This window comes from Gavia stellata, chromosome 7, assembly GCF_030936135.1.
Source record: "Gavia stellata isolate bGavSte3 chromosome 7, bGavSte3.hap2, whole genome shotgun sequence".
Lineage (NCBI taxonomy): Eukaryota > Metazoa > Chordata > Aves > Gaviiformes > Gaviidae > Gavia > Gavia stellata.
Window position 1 is genome coordinate 27,079,707 of NC_082600.1, and position 18,261 is coordinate 27,097,967.

At 50.8% G+C, this 18,261-nt stretch overlaps 1 protein-coding gene across 1 annotated transcript; it reads left to right on the plus strand.

The window, feature by feature from the left end:
- Positions 1 to 4,225: 4,225 nt before the first annotated feature.
- Positions 4,226 to 7,434, plus strand: PROX2 (prospero homeobox 2). Its single transcript, XM_059819993.1, has 4 exons — positions 4,226 to 5,764; positions 6,325 to 6,429; positions 6,945 to 7,139; positions 7,249 to 7,434. The coding sequence occupies exons 1-4, from the start codon at positions 4,226 to 4,228 to the stop codon at positions 7,432 to 7,434; spliced, it is 2,025 nt and encodes a 674-aa protein (XP_059675976.1).
- Positions 7,435 to 18,261: the final 10,827 nt, after the last annotated feature.

Here is an 18,261-nt window from a genome sequence, read left to right on the forward strand (position 1 = left end):
GTGGGGTAGGGACAGGCTGGGGACAGGGCTGTGGGGCAGAGCCGGGACAGGGACACGTCGTGGTACCTTCAAGAGCCTCCTGTTGAACCACACCTAAGATGTCTTCCACAGCCCCATGCGGGGCCAGGTGGCAGGCAGACGGTTTGGTTATGCCTCGTGTCCTCGTTGCCAGTACCTTTGCGTGGCCCTGCCCGTCCACGTGCTCTACTGACCCCACTACAAGCAGACACAGGGACTTTCACTTTACAAGTCATGGTACCTATGAGTTATGTTACCTACGATTCCTGGTGTGTAAACGGACCTACGTATTATCGAGGGTGCCGTTTCATGACGCTTTTCATTGAACCGACTCTGGATTGCTGCAGGACAGCTGTACCGGTGGTCTTCCTGCTCACCTTGACAAATCATGGGGTTGGGCTCACGTAGGATGATAGTGCCACAAGTGTCAGCCAGTGGGATGTTGAATGGTTAGAAATGGGCAAGAAAGTCATCTCACCATGGCAAACAGGCAAATGAGTCCACAAGTAAGCCCCGTTCCTCAGATGTGGTCTGTGTGTTGAAAACATTTGAGATCTGTCAGCTGGCTTCTGTTTTCTGCCTGCTTCCAGGTGGGGAACCACTGGTGGAAGAAAACCCAAGGCACCCATTTGCAGAATCTGACTAGCTTGGGATAGTCATAAAAGGCTGTCTGGCAGCCAAGCATCTCTCAAGGAGCCAAGTGCAGGTTATGCACATGTCCTTAATTTAGCCATTGCTTAATAATATATGAATGGTAAACCACAACCTTCAAAATAGTCTCCTAATATAAAATTGCAACAAACATTCTTGGGATCATTTTCAAAGAAAAGAGGTTGAATAAAAATCAACAGGGGATAGTCTCTGAGGCTTTGAGGATGTGCTGACTACTTTAATAAAAAGCAACTGAGCCAGAAAGGCTCTCTGCCAGGGCTTTCTCCGCGATCTGTCTTTCAAGGGCTAATATCCTTGAACAAGACCACCTGATGTCAAGTGCTTTTAACCACAGCCTGCTGCCTACCAAATTAATAAACCAAACATCGCCATGTTCGGTAAGCGTGTGGAGGCAAAGCAAGCCAAGCAGACAAAGCCCCAGGAGTGGCGTGCGTGGCTAGGTTTGTCCACCCACTGCATGGCTCCTGCATGAAGCGTCTCACAACCACGCATGCCCCTGGGGCAGGTAGGTTCGTCCTGGGGCTGGGGTTCGGGTGTACTCAGCTGAGAGTGGTGCCAGCTCTGCTGCCTGCAGCAGTGTTTCTAAAGCACCCTGTGATAAGCAAGGGACTCCCGTATTGCTGCTTTTCCTGTGTAGTTCCATTTCCTGGCCACATCCTACACTGCAAACCTCCAGACCAGCCAGAATGCCTCCGTGTCCCCATGGCAGGGGATGTTGGAAATGCCTAGGTGTTTTCTGTGGGAGGTGGGCAGCACCTGGTGCTCCGGGCTGGTTCCTTCCAGGCAGGCTCCTTCCTTGCCTGTGGCACTGCTTGCCTCTAGTCCAGTGCATTTGCATCATCTCACCAACGGTTCACCATCCTGGCTCCTGGATGGGGTTTCCAGGCCAAATTGTATGGGGGAATTGCTTGTCTGGCTTTCTGCCCACCTGGGCAGCCAGGGGCTATGAGCCTGGGGGATGGCAGAAGAGCAGGGAAGGTGGCTGGACCCCGTGCTGGACCTGACCTGGACGTCCATCTGCATATTCAGAAGTCGTTCCCAGCCGGTTGGCTGCCTCCGGCCTCCCCACTCCCTCTTTAAAGGACCTGAGCGCAGCGGGAGGACGCGCCGGCGCTGCCTCTGCGGCATCCCGCGGCCCCGGGATGTCTGCCCTCGGGGCACTGCGCCCCAGAGCCAAGGGGAGCGGGGCAGGGAGGTGTGAGCAGCTGGGCTCGGGGGGCGCTTGCTGAAGACAGAGGGATGCGGCAGCCGGGGAAGGCTTTGGGGGGATTCGCAGTGCTGGAGGGGCGGCAGGCTGCTCCATTCACGGCTCTCCCACCGAGGAGCCCCTGGGGATCCCATGTGGGGTGGCTCCCATTTTGGAGGGAACACGCTTGCCTTCTCTTCTGAGCATCTTCATTTCATTCCTCGGCCTTTTTCTTCAGGTAAGAGGAACCTCGGCTGCTTTTTAGTGTTTTGGAAGGTGGTACTGGTGAAGGCTGGTAGGAAGAGTAGGAACCGAAGCACGCATCTGCTAACTCAGCGGGGAAAGGGCTGCACCAGCGGGAGCAGTTTGCTTGGGGCAGCACCTCCTGCTCCAGTGGCGCTGGGATGGCTGCGGGGGGGGGCTGAGGCCACCCACGGCAGGCTGCCATGGCCTGGGACCGCAGGCTGTGCTCCCACTCTCCAAATCTCCAGCAGAAAGATGGTAGTGCTGGAAACCTTAGGCAAGTGGAGGGCATCTTGCCAGCTCTGGGTCAATCTGCTTACGAGGGGTGTATTGCCCCGGGTTTCTGGGGCTGGGAAGCCTCAGCATAGGGGACGGGTGAGCCCCCTGACCTTGCTGTTGAACACAGAGGAGGTGAGAAATTGTGACCAAGTGCCAGAAGAAGGTGTTTCTGTAACAAACCGAGTGAGGTAGCAGGACTGGCTGTCTCGTGCCTATGCCATGCGGAAAGGCTTAAGGGCATTGATTGCAATGCAATCTATGATTGCATTTGCTGTGTGGCTTTGTTGGAAGTGGCTGGCAGGCTAAGAGGCGGTTGCAGGCAATGGTGAAGCTTGTTGTACAAGGGCGAGGGGTGATGCTGAGAGCTGCTGGCACCCCAGCCTTGCGCTGGCCACGGGTAAACTGAGCAGTTTGAATGTCCCCACGACAGACTGCTAGGAAAATGAAACCCTAATGGTCGGGAGGGGTGGGGAGGCAACACGGGAGCGCAACAAGTGGTGTTGGATAACGCAGAAAATACTTGGTTTGTCAAGACTAGAGCTCTGCAAAATGTAGAGCTCTCCCAGATACCTGCCAGGAATACATGGCTGTTCGAAGAAAGGCAACCTGCTAAAAAACAGTGAGAAGAAACCCATTTTCTACACTGCTCGTTAGCCTGGGGGACTCGCCATGGAGCAGACAGTCATGGGGACAGGAGACTGATGGTTTTGAAAATGGTCAGACATTTCTGGGTATAGCAAAAGAATCTCAGACACTTTAAAGGTGTCTGGAAAAGACATAAACTGTCCTACTTCAGGGATGCAAAGCTACTGCTAATTAATGTGGATGAGGAAGAAGCATCCCACAGGGACAGTTACTCTGTAATTGCCCAGGATACGAGCTTTTGCACCTTTTGCAAAGCTGTCTGAGTGAGCAAACAGGCAGAGGGGTGGATCCCTGCCTGGAGTCAGTGTGACTATTTTAAGCCCAGGGCTGCTGGCTTGGTAGTTTTTCTTTTTCCCGGTAATCCCCATCCCTTTTATTCCGTGTTTTGCCAAGTGCTTAGGAAAACCGTGCTGTTAGCCTGAACATCCCCGTGTGTCCCGCTTGCAGCAGTTCACGTCACACTTTCGCCCTTGCTGTGTCCCTTTCCACCAGCCCGTTTGTGCTGCTCCGGCTCCCCAGTGCTGCTGCCCATCACTGTGCCCTTGGGGCTCTGGTGGCAGGTGCTGGGTGCCGGCAGAAGCAGGCAGCAGCCATGCCCTGGCCTAGCTGCTATGTGCCGTGAATGTCTTCACCAGGGTTGTAGCTGCTGTCCCCGTGCCCTGCTGCACCTGGGAGCACCCAAAACCACCTTTGCCCAGGCATGCGTGGCAGAGAGCTCTGTCTGGTGCTCACCACCCTTGTACCTCAGTCCACAAGCCCAGAGGGGAGTTTCCCCAAATGCCTCCAGCGCAGGTGCAGCTGGCAGTGTGGGAAGTCCATGCTGCCAGGCACATCCAGGGCCCAAACCTTGCGAAATGTACTCCAGGCACTATGAATGCCTGGCTGGCGGGTGGGAGCTGTGACAGTGTCCAGGGCATCACTGCTGTCATGCAACACCCGACAGCCTGCTCACAGGTTTTGCAGTGCCTGGAGATTTCTGCCTGGGTCATTCCCTGGTGAAATAGATTTTGCAGGGGAGCAGGGATGCCCTGGAATTCTGGGAGGAAAAATGTCTGGCCATGTGCATGGGGAGCTGCTGTATGAGGTCCTGCCCACTGATGTTTCTTGCTCTTTCTCCAGCTCCACACCACTAGCAGGCTGAAACATCAAACACCTGGGAAGCCTGCCAGTCTGTCACTGGAAATGATCCCCAACCAGCTGAGGGTCAGCTCTCCGGTGTCTAGGCAGGAAGAAGAGATGATGGATGGCAGGACAGGCTCTGAGCAGGACAGAGACCGTGCCACTTCAGGGCACGGCCAGGGGCTGAAGTTGGAGCCCTGTTTCCAGACCGACTCTCTCTTGCCTTCCCCCAGTGCGTCCCTGATATCACAGCTCCTCAGTCACCCAATGGTTGGCAGGAGCCTGGATTCCACCATCCTTTTCCCTTCCTCTCAGCCAGTGGTCCTGCCTCAGGACTACAAGCATGGCGCATCTCCTGGAGAAGGAGCACAAGCCCTGGCTTTCCCCAGGACCCGTGCCACGGCTCCCATGCCCTGTGCTCGTGACAGGGACCAGCTGTCTGACCAGCACCTTCGAGCCAAGCGGGCCAGGGTGGAGAGCATCATCCAAGGCATGAGCCTCCCACTAAACCCTCAGGCATTTGGTACCAGCCTGGAGGCAGCTTTTGGGCACGAGAGGGAGAGGGGTGGCGACATGCCCCAGGAGAGCAAGAGGAAGCCAAGGGTGCCCCAGAAGGGTGTGGGGGCGGCCAGGCAAGTGGCCCCTGCAGCGGGCAGCCCCCATGCCGAGGGCTGCCAGCAGCTGAAAGAGCAGCTCTGCTTTTTAGAGCAGCAGCTGAGGCAGCTTCAGGAGAAGTTCTCCCAGGTCTGCGACTCTGGGGATGCTGCCCAAACTCAGGAAGGTGCTGAGAAATGGCATCCACTGCCTGGAAGGCCTGGAGACAGACTGGACAAGGACAGTGCCACTGCCACCAGTGACCCATGCAAAGGGCCTTTCTGGAGGAGCATCCTGGAGGTGCATGGGCCAGAGGAGGACGAGGACAGAGGCGACACAGATGGCCTGCCCTTGGCAGCGAGGGTCCTCTCGCAGGCGCTGAAGCATGAGCTGACCGGGGTGATGTCTCGGGTGGTGGACTCTGTCCTGAAAACCGTCTGGCCGAAGGCAGCCAGCCACCTCCTGCAGCAACACTGCAGCCTCCCAGTGCCGGGGCCAGATGCCAGGAGAGAGTATTTTGCTGCTGGGAAATGCAGAAAGCCACTTGCTAAGCCATCTCCTATGAACGGCCCGGGCTCGCTGGGCTCACCCCAGGCTGAGGCCCTGTCAGGAGCTTTGGGGAGGAGCCCGGGCTCTCATGCCGGCTCCTTCAGTTCAAAAGGGGTCAGAAAACCCTCTCAGGTACTCAGCATGGGTTATTCGATGAGCTCGGCTGCCCCCGTCCAGGACAGCCAGCTGCTGAGCCAGCTGCTGGGCTATGACCAGCATGGCCTCTGGGTCAGCAGCTCCTGTGGGAGCCCCCCTGCCCTGGAGAGGAGTCCTCCGGAGCCCCTCGACTTGCACTGGGGAACTGTTAAACTGAGGTCATCGGTTGTGAGGCAGCAGCAGCATCCCCTGCCCCTGAGCCCTGCTGACACGGAGAGCCTGGCACTGCTGTCATCTGGCAGAGAAGGCTGTGGGGAGCTGCAGGCTGCGATGGATGGGGCACCCTTCACCTCCACCCATATATCCTTTGGGGGCAGTGGGAGAGGTCCCTGGGCTCGGCTGGAGCTAGAGAGGTCCCTGGGCTTGGACGTGCTCCCCTTGTCCTCTGGAGCCACAGCTCAGCACAGCCCCTGCCGGTATCCCAGGGCGAGGGTCCCTGCTGCTCCTCAGGGGCCTAAAAAGGGGTGGGCAGGAAAGGGGTCCTGAGCCATGGCGGGGCACTGCTGCTCCTCAGGGTTGGTTAGATGCTGTAGTGTAGCTGGGGGTAGGAGTCAGGAGCTCCCAAGCCTGCTCTTAGGCCACCCTGGCAGTCCCATCATCCTATGCCAGGATCAGGTGTCTCATGGAAATCCCTGTTCCCACCAGACTGGGAAGTGCTGTGGGGAGCGTCAGCTTCCCTGGGGATGCCAAAGGGAAAAGCCAGTGGCTGCCCAGCCAGGGATGAACCCCTTCCACCCTGCTGCCAGGCTGTGGGGAAGGGTTATTGTGGGCACCAGGCATGTGCATGCCAGGGCCAGCGCTCAGGGACGTGCTGAGCCGGTTGGGCTGCTGCATGCAGGCTTTCCTTGACCCCGAGGCAGATGCAGGAGGCGCTGACCCCTGGCCACCTGAAGAAGGCCAAGCTGATGTTTTTCTTCACCCGCTACCCAAGCTCCACTCTGCTGAAGACCTACTTCCTCGATGTGCAGGTAAAATGGCAGCATCTGGCGCTGGTGCCAGGCAGGGCTCCCGTGCGGTGTGGCACCCAGCCCGCCTTCCTGGGGAACCACAGGGAAGGGGATGCTCTCACATCCCCCTGCCTCGCTGGCAGGAATGGGGGGACGGCACCCGCCTCAACATGGGCTGCCCTGGAGCGGGTGCTCAGGGCCGCAGCAGACCTGGGCTGCCTGTTCTTCACTCTGTGCAATTGAGGTGTTGGGATTAAAGCACGTCACGAACGCACTTCCCCACCACAGGGTGGGTGGGATCCCAGTTGCAGCAGGGAGAGGCACTGCGGACACCCCTGTGTCATGGGATCCCAGTTGCAGCAGGGAGAGGCACTGCGGACACCCCCATGTCATGGTCCTGGCTGTGTTTTTGCACCCCTGGGGCAGGGCTGGGTTTGGGGCCAGGCCAGCAGTGCGTGGCTGTGCTTGCGGGGGCTCGTGGGTCGGGAGGCTCCAAGCTGGCGTCATGCCTGTCCTCTGACTCTCCCCCCCGGCAGTTCAGCCGCTGCATCACCTCCCAGCTCATCAAGTGGTTCAGCAACTTCCGCGAGTTTTACTACATCCAGGTGGAGAAGTTTGCCCGGCAGGCCCTGCTGGAGGGCGTCGTGGATGCTGGCACCCTCCGGGTCTCCCGGGACTCGGAGCTTTTCCGCACCCTTAACATGCACTATAACAAGGGGAATGACTTCGAGGTGAGGAGGGGGAGCTGGGGGGCAGGGGTGGTGGGGCGATGGGGTTTGCCGGGGTGAGGGGGAGCTGGGGACCCAGTGGTGCCGTGGGCTGATGCCCGTCTCGTCGCAGGTGCCAGGGCGGTTTCTGGAGGTGGCCAGCCTGACACTGCGGGAGTTCTTCAGCGCCGTCAGGGCGGGCAAGGACTCCGACCCCTCCTGGAAGAAACCCATTTACAAAATCATTTCCAAACTGGACAGCGACATCCCAGAAGGGTTCAAAGCCGCTGGCTGCTCCCAGCAACTGCTCCACAGCTGAGTCTCTGTGAAAGCAGCCCTGGGACCTGTGTGCAGCCAACATATGCTAAGCACCTCATGAGCACTCTGTACAGCCTCTGTTATTCGGAGTATTTTCTCTTGGGCGTGTAAGACAGCTCCTTGGGTGAGGTCTATTACTTGCCTCAGGTGATGGGATTTTATGCTGTGCGTTTTATTCCCCTGCTCAAAGCTGGTGGGGTCCTGCCGGAGACCCTCAGAGGGGAGGGATGGAGATGAAGCCGTCAGGTTGGAGCCTGGGAAATCGCCCTGCCCCAGCTCTCCCTCTGACCCTGGGCGAGCCACCTTCCTTCTGTTCTCCAGAGGGCCACAGATGAGGGCAAACAGCCTTTCTGTTTGTAAAGCAGGCAGAGGTCCTAGCAGCGGGCAAAGTTTTCTTGGCGCAGCAGACCGGTGGATGTGCCTGGTCCAACAGCACGCTTCGGTTTCTGTCCAGATACAACACGCCAGTGTCCAAAGAAAACAGCTGGTGAATTCCAGCATTTCAAGCACCCCATGGGGATAGTTGACCCTGTCTGGGAGATGTAAAACCAGTGTTTGTTGTAGCCAGCATGAACAACACTCCCCCCACCTCCCCTGTGCTGTATGGCAAGAGCCCCCGTGCAGCTATGCACCAGGGCCAAGCAGGTAAGTGTGTTTGCTGGTGGAAGCAGCCCAGGAGCGACTGCTCACCAGCAGTGTTACCCATGATGCTGGAGGAGAGCAGGGTGCGCAGCCGGCACCACTTGGCCCTGCAACCAGCACCCATCAGCCCATCACCTGGGAGAAGAGTGCTGTGTTAAACACCCACTGGCATCCCCTTACACTGTGCTTCTGCTGGCAAAACTGCCCCAAACGTCTTGGCTCTGCAACCTGCCCACGGTGAAAGAGGAGCACATTATTTGGGACCTGTCACTCCCTGTGGGTTTTAACACAAGCCGGTGAGGAGCTGGGCCCTGAGGTCTGCAGCCCAGGTCAGCTGTAGGGGTGTAAACCCAAGGAGGTATCTTTTCCCTGTGACCAGGACTCAGTGGCCGCTTTTCCACCTGATGGAGTGTTTTGTGTTAAGGGCTCTCTCATCCTGGCAGAGACAGCGGTGGGGAGGGAAAGGCTGTGAAGAGGAGGGAGGTCCTGGGAGAGGCATGGCAGGAGGGCTCTGGGAGGGCAGCGATGCGTAACTGTGGATGAGCAATGACATCCCTGTGCAAAACGCTCGGGGAGAAGAGGATCGGAAGGAGGTTAAGATGTTGGATGTGGTGCAAGGTGCCAGCTGGGTACTAGAGCACAGTAAGTGACACGGGAGAGGAAAATCACAGTTCCAGCATCAGACGAGCGCACAGGGTGATCCGCAGGCAGTGTGTCTGCAGGGGTAAGGAAGTGTGGTAACATCAGGGCAGGATGGGGTCTCTGAAACAGGAGCAGACAGTGCTTCCCCCCATCGTGGGTGTGGCTAGCCAGATTTCCTGCTTCTGTTTGTATGTTCATTTCTTGAGGTTTGTATACTTTACAACCCCAACACCAAATTTACTTGATCAATTTTTAAATAAACACATAGTTTAAGTTACCCCTTTACATCCCTAGAAACCTATTTGATAACTTCTGCTCTAAAGCATTACCCTGGGAATTTCTTGCATTTTGTTGGGAAGAATAACACTGCAGCAAAAGGGGCTTACTCCTCCTGCCAGCATCCCTGTGGGGCTGAACAGCCCCCACTAACCAACATGCTTGTTTAAACCTGCACCCTCACCCCAATGCCTCAGGGTCAGTCTGCTCCAAAGTGCAACTTGTTGGGACAATCAGGAAGGGGGGGCTGGAGGCAGATGAAGATACATCCCAAAGCTTACAGGTGCCAGACTCAAATGTACAGCATCTGAGAAGTGCTGCTGGTGGCACCATGAAGGACAGGACAGTCCTGTTCCTGCAAGCAATAACTACCTCAGAACTTAAATAATGCATTAGGTAGGCAAAACTGACACTGCTGGAAAAGGAAATGATGGCCTGGCTCAGGGAAGGTGTTAGTAAATTCTTTAGGCCATAGCTAAACAATTAGGGGACATAAGATACAGGTTTACTGAAGACATCCTGCTGGAACAAAGCCCTTTTACAGAGTCCCCAGGGAAAGAGTTTCTTGCTTCCTCTACTAACATGCAAGTTCATGGGTGAACAGGATTGGAGCCAGTATTTGGACCAGTATTTTTGCTCTAGTGTTTGCCACATAACCGCAAGGAAGCAAGAACTACAGAGCTGTGTTTTACACTGATTTTTGTGAAACGTGGACAAGCACGACGACAACAAACAGCATGTCACATCAGTTATCTTTTGCCTGTGATGAGGCCTCGCCACTTACATCCATGGGTTGAATTCTGCCTGGGCAGATTTTCCATCCAACAGAAACAGGAAAAAAAGGCAGGGCTAGAGAGACTCTGTGAAGGACACAAGACCACAGGGCACTTGTCTGGCTGGCATCTTCCCCAGCAGCTTTTCAACCCCCTGTCCACCTTCAGCCAAGCATGACAGAGAGCACGGAGGTGCCAGGGATGCAGAATGAGCACCTACCCACCTTTTGGTCACTCCACGCTCCCTCTGCAAGCGGAACCTCTGTCTGGGCAGCCTGGGGTGCAGCTGCCCCCTCCGGAGGTGCTCCTCTGCCCAGAGTCAGGGGGGTTGCACCCAGGCAGGCACAGTTTTGCTGTGCAATGCTGAAGTGGGGTGAGCTGAATCACAGCCCCGTGCTCCTGAGAGAGCCTTGGAAAGCTGCAGCCCGCTGGAAGAGAAGAAGGGAAGAACTCACACTGCCTTCTCTCCATCTAGGTCATGGAAGCACAAATACGGAGAAGGCAGCACAGCTGCTGGGACGTGGGGAGAGCTGGGGTTACTCTAGGGGGGATGGAGCCTGAAGCATAAGGGAAATAGGGGGTGAATTCTTAAGAAATTAGGGTTTCACTGGTTGTGCTGAGCAGGGTATGGTGTGTAATTTCATTTACATTTTAGCGGTGCCCAAGATATAGCAGGTAGTTTTCAAACAAAGACTAATGGGTGCCTGTCACAGGGAGATTTCTACTGACTAAGTGTGTCTGCTTGGAGGGCTGGGTGGAGAAGGGAGAGCTGCTGCGCACACAGTGACTATGATCACAACCCTCAGTCTTGGGCGGGCTCTTGCTTCACCATTTCCCACCAATTACCCGAGGAAGCAACGGGGGGGTAGTGCACTCACCTACTGTTTCATCCTTTAAAAAAACCCCTTTCCTTCCCTCTATCCAAATTTCTGTGGTATAGGCAAAAAGCCCACAGCCACCCGTAACTGTCTCCTCTGGGAACAATTCCTCCAGGTTATCCTTTTACATTTCCAATCACATTCATAACTCATCCACAGCAATGCACCCAGACCACACAGCTAAACAGCAGCAAAGACAGCCCAGCACTAGGAATTGCCATTTCCTACCTGCAGGCTTCTGGTACCCTGTAGCAGCGGAGAGAGGGAGATGTGACCATACTGACTAAGCTGGCGAGGCCCCGAGAGCCCTTATGTACTCATCTCTGTTATTACTTACCATAAAAGCCCTTATTACTCATGTACAGCTAATTAGAGCTTGAAGAAGTTCCTACTGAATGTTCATCCCATGTGCCAAAACAGCCTGGGGGGAAACTCTGACAAGCAGTAAAACACCTCTGTTTTTCCTTTACTCCTGCTAATGGATTGGACCTGTCTGCAGTGACTGAACCAGCCCTAGAGGTTCCCAGCTCAAGCAGATGTTCTTGAAAGGGACCTTCCCTCAAATACACATCTCAGATGCATATTTGGCATCAGGGCAGCTCTCTTCAGGTAAGCATCTCCTGGTGAGCCAGTGGCACGTGCTCATGAAATCCCAGCAACATTTGCTGTCCCATTATATGCATTGGAAGGATGGATGAATCCAGGTTACAAGTACAAATACCACATTTCAGAGATCTGATGTCACTTTTCAGCTGGAGAAGACACCCCTTCCTCTGCCTCTGCTGCGCAGAGCTGCCCTGTGCTGCAGACCCAGCACCACTCCAGGGGAAGCTGAAGCGATGCACGGAGAGAACGTGATCAGTCTCAAGGATAAAACACTCTGTGGGGTCCCCCAGGACAGACCGGTATCTCTAGCTGGTAGCAAAAGCTTCTTCTTTTTGCACACCATGAAATACCATATCAGCATGAGCAATGGACCAGGGGATGGGAACTGGGGCTGTGCCAGGTGCCAGCTCCACAGCAGCAGCTAGTTCAGCTGTTCTCCCTTGACTTACGCAATCAAAAGCCCTTTTGATGAGACAGTGGCAATGGAGCCACACAGACGGGGGTGCACTCTCCCTTCTGGGCTGCCCCAGCTCACCCGCCTGCCTGCAGCCGCTCAGATGCAAGCACTAAAGCTTGGGTGCAGAGATGAGCAGGGAGGAGAAGGGAGATGTCTCGCAGGGAGGAGAAGGGAGATGTCTCACAGGGAGCTCTGCCCAGGCAGGGCAGCACAGCCTGGCACTGGGGCAGGGAGACCACCATTGTAGCCCAGGGGCTTTTGAGGGAGATATTTACTCCAAGCAAGGGTGCACAAAGGTGTGAGAGGATAGTCAGCCTCTGCTGGAAGCCGAGTGCAGACTCGCCTCCACCACCCAAAACCAGCAGGTTGGCTGGGGGTAATGCTTGCCTTGGAAGGGAGGCAGGCTGCCAGAGAACAAGCACATGTGCCCATGCATACATAAATACCAAACTAGTAAATCCATTTTTAAAAGCGGGCCTCATCTAGAATGCTTGAGCATGGCTATTCAAGCAAAGCCAGTGAGAGCTGTGCCATGGATCTCAAGGAAAAGCAGATTTAGGTCAACACTCAACACATGTGAGGATACAGTCCTTATTTACATACCAATTCCTTCTCAGCTAACTGTACAGGCTGCCATGTGGCAGGTGAAGTCCCATGTCATGATAATTTTTTTTTCTTTTTTTGTAACATACAAACATTACAAATATCTAAAATTTGAGAAATTTCCTATTTTCTCCTTTTGCGATTACTTTCAGCATATTTACAGTAAGCAATCACACCTACTGTCAGCCTCTGCAGTATTTCTACAGGCTTCCCAAGTTTCATAATTTGTATTTTAGCACTAGGTTTTTGATTAGAAGTTCAGCGGGTAATTTTCATTCTGTGTACTAGGGTCAAACACCGTTCTTGGTTTTGCTATTCCTATAAAACGGGCACTATAGACACTTTCTGTGGCTATTTCCCATTACCTACTAAGCAACCCTTAATGACACAGCATTAAGTCCAATTGACATGAGCCAAACATGGCAGCTTCCCTGCTGGTGTTTATTGCTCAGGCTTTTATTGTTTTCTCACTAGTTGTTCTACTAGATTAACAAGGGTCGTTCTTAAAGTGCCAGCCTGTACCTGACAGAATCAGTCTTTTTGTCTGATGGCAATCATGGAAAATAAGCAGCTAAAAGCAAGTGGTGAAGTGAAAAGCTGGGAGTGTAAAAAATACAAGATAGAGGAAAAAACATGAAACTTCAAGGAAAATATTTTACTGGATTTACCAAAGCACGTAGAACACAAAGAACAGAAATTATAAAAAAATACTTTGTATTATTTTAAAAAAACTAAGCTAAATACTTGACAACATATATATGTATACACATATCTACACATCTCTATATAAAACCCGTCCTCATTTGGTTCTCAGAGAGCAAGAACAGAATATTCAACAGCTTAAGTAATTGTTTTCCATCTCTAATTTCCAGGTCTGTGAGTAAGAAACAGTAGAAATAAGGACAACTTTTGAAAACACCATGAATTCATGCTCAAGGGAAAAGTGAGGCCAGCCCTACACATCTCTGCGTCTACCGAGTCCCCGTGACTGGCAGGGCAACCCATGCTCAAATAAAAACAATTACAAAGGCTGTTTTAAATTAAAACACTTTAGGAATAGTAGCTACAGTTACAAAAAGATAATGCTGTAGAAATGGTATTTTTAAAAGCCACAGTGCTCTCCTCCCTTCAGCAATCATTATGAAGTAGAGTATCATCTATTCATGTTTAGAAACATCCCGGGCTGCAGCTGTGAACATTATGCTGAGCAGCAGCAAAGCTGTATCTTCTCAGCTCCGACAGCTGCTAGCCCAGACATTTTTCAGTTTGTTGTTTCTTTTGTGTAAGGCCCTGCCCACAGCATGGCATTTCCAAGCGAGCACCGAATACCAGAGGCTTTTTACTCAGCAGTGGACTCTTCAAAAAACCTCTGGGTAGAGTGCAAGCCCTTGTGCAGCGCACCCCGAGTCACCCCTGCTGTCAGAGCTCAGGTAGAGCCCTTCACTGTGTTCGTCTTTGTCACGCCGCGACTTCAAACAGACCATTTAGTCTGCAGCTATTTCTAACCCCTGACTTTGAAAGGAATCTCACCTCCATTTCTGACTAAACTTTTAATGAGCAAATGACCAGAGAAATCTCTTTGCAGGATCTGGCAGCATCTGGAAGTTGGAAACACCATCTCAGTAATGGTCCAGTCAGTGAAGGTCTCTGTCTTCATGGCACAGGATCTTGGCTTCCCAAGGCAGTAACAAGCCAAGTCAAGGCAGGAGTGTTTGATCTGGTGACAAATGTTCTGTTTCAGGAACTTCATGGACCTTTGATTAGGTAGTGAAATGTAAAGGAGTGACAATACTATACTCACCCATATGTTTGCACCTAACTGGAGACGTGTCCATTAACACTATACAATTTGCTCTTGTAAGCATCTTCCGTACCTGCACTGTAACCAGGATGCTGATGGCAATGCTTTCTGCATTTGAACAGTCACACCAATTGGGAAACAAAATCCTTGCAGACCCCAGCTTTACTCACAAAGATGACTGCATTTCATGTTTTAGAAGGGGCCACCTCACACTGGAAGGTATTATCTTTGGACCAGCGTGTCTTGAGCAGCTGCTGTGGGAAAGACTGCAGTGTCACAGCGCGTCTGTTTGGTGCCAAAGACATTGTTGCTGTGTGAACACTCCAATAACTGAGACAAAATTGCAGAATCCTCTTTCTCCCAAGCTGTTGTACGCTTCTTTCCATATAACTGCGCTGTGCAATTCAAACACAAAGATGGCAATTTCTTTCCTTTACACACTCAGTGGCCTCCCTATTCCCTGCTAACAGCTTATGCCCTGTCTGCATCAATACACTCATAGTAAACCTCTCCATCTTCCGATGGTATTGATTTACTCAGGTCACGACACCCCATGACACCCCATCTGTGACCATTTGCTGGTTAAGGAAAAACAAGTTTAGCTTTTGACTGCATCATGAATCACAGGCCAACATTTATGCGGGAACAGCCTTACTACAATTCTCAAGGTCTGTTTCTTAACAAAGAGTGAGCATGAAGGCCTCAGTCAGCCAGTAGACTGGCAGTTACCATCAGAAGATCTTACCTCTCTTAATACTACTGCATGGCCTGTTATGTCACCCACAGCCCACCATCAGCCTCGGAGCCACCCAGCTGTTCTTTCCGCAGTTGTCCTCCGGCAACTAGTGGCAGCAGCAATTTTTTGCAGAGCAGCTCTTCTCTTTGCAAACAATGCTGGAACCAGTGTGGAAGGTGTTCCTCAGGAGCATGGCACTGATGTCACCTGAAAGCAGTGTGTAATGTCCCGAAAGTCTGAAAATTTACTGGCCCTTACACCGTCCCTACAACATGCTCCAGTGATCCAAGGATCTTGCTAGTTGAGCAGTTTGCAAAACTCAGTTCACCATCTCACAAAGCTTCTCCTAGAAGCCTTATGGTGCCAGTTCAATTGTCTTTATTCAGCATATTATTGAAGGACCATGTGTTTCCAAGCATTCAGTGGCTTTTTCCACTGGACATAAACCATAGAGTTAACAGCCCCACACCCAAAACACAACAATGCATGCTGGAAGCTAAAGTTGAGAAAGGATTCTCGGACATAGAAAATAACAATTAAGAGAGCTGGGGGAGAGGAAGGAGGAGAGGATAGATAAATGCAAGTATTGTAGATGTAACTGATACCATGCAGGTGTAAAACAGAAATCCATAAAAGTAATGTAATAATGACAAGGTAAATAAGGTGTTACAAAAAAACCCCAACCAAACAGGCCCTACATGTGAAAGATCTACATACAATAGCCCTAAATCCTGGTACAAATAAAGGAGCACTGAGGTTAATAGGGAGGAGGGTTTTACGTAGACGCCTCTACAATGTCTGTTTTCCCCATAAGACATTTAAACAGAACTGTAGCATTGGGAAAATCCCCTGCCATGACAACTCAGTTCTGCACTGTTAAGATTTAGCACACAGGTATGTTATCAATACATACAACTGTAGTGTAGCTTTGGACATTCAGTGTGCCCCAGCACATGAATCCAACACCACAGTTCAAAATTACATGTGATTCATCCACCATCTGACATTAAGACGTAGCATCCGCCCAGCCCATCTGCAAAATGGAAGAAGACTGACTCATGAAGGTAAACCCCTAGATAAAAATTGAGTTAATTAGTCTATAAGAAGTTACAAGGTGATTTCTGAGAAGCATCACTGAAGACATGCATCTTTGTGCCATTCCCTCTCTGGTAACAGTGCTTATCTGCTCCACATTAACTGTTCAGAGCTTGGCTTGGACGCATCCTGGGCGCAGGACGGAATCCCTGTGTGCATAGGGTTCAAGGGCAACATGTCAGTGACACTGCTGGAGGTTGGCTGCTGCTTCCAAAGGCAAAACTGCTCTTAAAATAAACCAAACTCTGTTGACAGTGACATCAGCAAAAAAACCAGCCAAACAAAAAAAATCCCAGTTGGTAACACTAAGTCAAAAAAAATGGTGCCTAGTTGCTACTGAGCATTCTTCTCCCTGAGATCAGCAAAAGCAGCACTTTACATATTACCCTATTTTCAAAACCTTTGTCTCTTATCACAGTTAGAAAGTCAGCAAAAAAAAGGAATCGACACTGAATGCTGAATTCCAATTCTTACTTTTTCGCAATGTATTTCTACCCTTTTATAATTGCCAAAATTCCCAGTCTTGATTTTGCTGCTAATTTACATTCTCTTTGCCAGGGAAGATGCCGACCAGGTGCGTATTTGTAAAATATTTTAATAATGTTAATGACTTTAATCTCAATGCAATTTTAGTGCCTTTATTTCCAGAGGTCTTCCTTCTCCACAGCTGGTGTATCAAAGACAGGGAACAATGAAACCAGTAATATTAAAAAAAAAAAAAGCAAGCAACCTACCTAGTGCAGAACGTTAACAATTTTTCTGCAATACACAGACTCCATCTGTACATTCAGCTATACTGAACTCTCTACTCACCAGGTCTATACAACTTGACACAAACACAGAAAAAAATAATAATCACAGCAAAGACTGAAACTTGAAAAATAGCAGTGCAGAAGGCTCTGGAGGCCACGTACAGGTCTTAAATCCCTGCTGGACTGGACTAATCCAGCTGGAGAACTAAATATAAAGGAAACTGATTTCAGCATCACACATTTATTTAAGTTTTATATAATACACACATCAGGTGCATTACACATTTGTTTATGATCTGTGCTAGAAAATGCATAAAAAACAGGTGCCCAATTATGTTAATTATCACACAGAGAGAAGTACCTTATTTGTCTCTCCTGTACATCGAGGCTAACAAGTAGCTTCCACTGTTGAAAACAGGATTTCCCTCATCTTGATGCATGTAGCCAAGGACAAATTAAGATAAAAGGAAATGCCACGATAGTCCAGAAAAGGAAAGTCAATGTGTACTACAAGAGACAAGCTACACATCTTTGTCTTAGAAAGGCAAATCTCCTGGAAGAACTAATATACCAAAGTCTCAACCTAATGCATTCATCTAAGTAAGAGACTGATACGGAACTGCCGCACAAAGTATTTTCCAAGGCAATGACATCTGAAATCCATCCCTCTGTGAATAAAACCACCCAGATGAAGAACATATACGAATTACATTCCTGCAAAAATATAGTCACTTCATCACCAACCCTGGACCTCGCATCAATTGCGCAGATTTATAAGTAAGGTGTATTTCTGAAGTTCTGTTTCACTAGGAATGGTAAACAACTGTCCATGAAGAGGAACACAGCACCCGTATTTTCTGTTTACAGAACTTAACACCAAAACGGTCAGACGCTGAGAAGAAAAGTCTGAATAAAGAAAGAAATTTTGGAATACTCCTTGAGAAAGACAATCTCTACAAGATTGTTCAGCTATAACAGACACTGTTGAAGAACTCATCTCCAAAATTCTGACTGCACTGGATGCTGCTGCATCAGTGTATATCGTGGAGAACAGCCTTTGAGAGAGAAATTCTCTGAACAACTGTGGCTTTTCAAATGAAATTCAAGACTAAGATTTAGATGCAAAATCCAAGAAACTATCAAAGCAGAATGCAAAGTGACAACATGATATGGTCAGCATTTTTGCATTTATCAAACAGTAAATCATGCCAGTCTTAACTTCTAGATAGTCCTTTTCTTCAACGTAGCACATTGTAAGCCTAGCTTAGGAACAAGAGAAGGATGGAAATCCACAAGACTGCAACAATCTTCTACAAGCCAGTACTGGACACAACTGACAAAGGAGGTGATGGAGAAATATTTATCCCTGAAGGTCACAGGTTTCATGAGTTCCCCAAACTGACCCAAAGCCAAACAGTCACCTCTGGTTTTACTGAGGTAAATCTAGCTTTTTAGTCAGATTTTTATTCTGCTCCAAGTTCATCTTCAAGTAGGAGGTACAGATGTGCACTATTAGCATACTACTAGCAACGCAGCATACTCACCATGTTACTGTCTCTCCCCAACA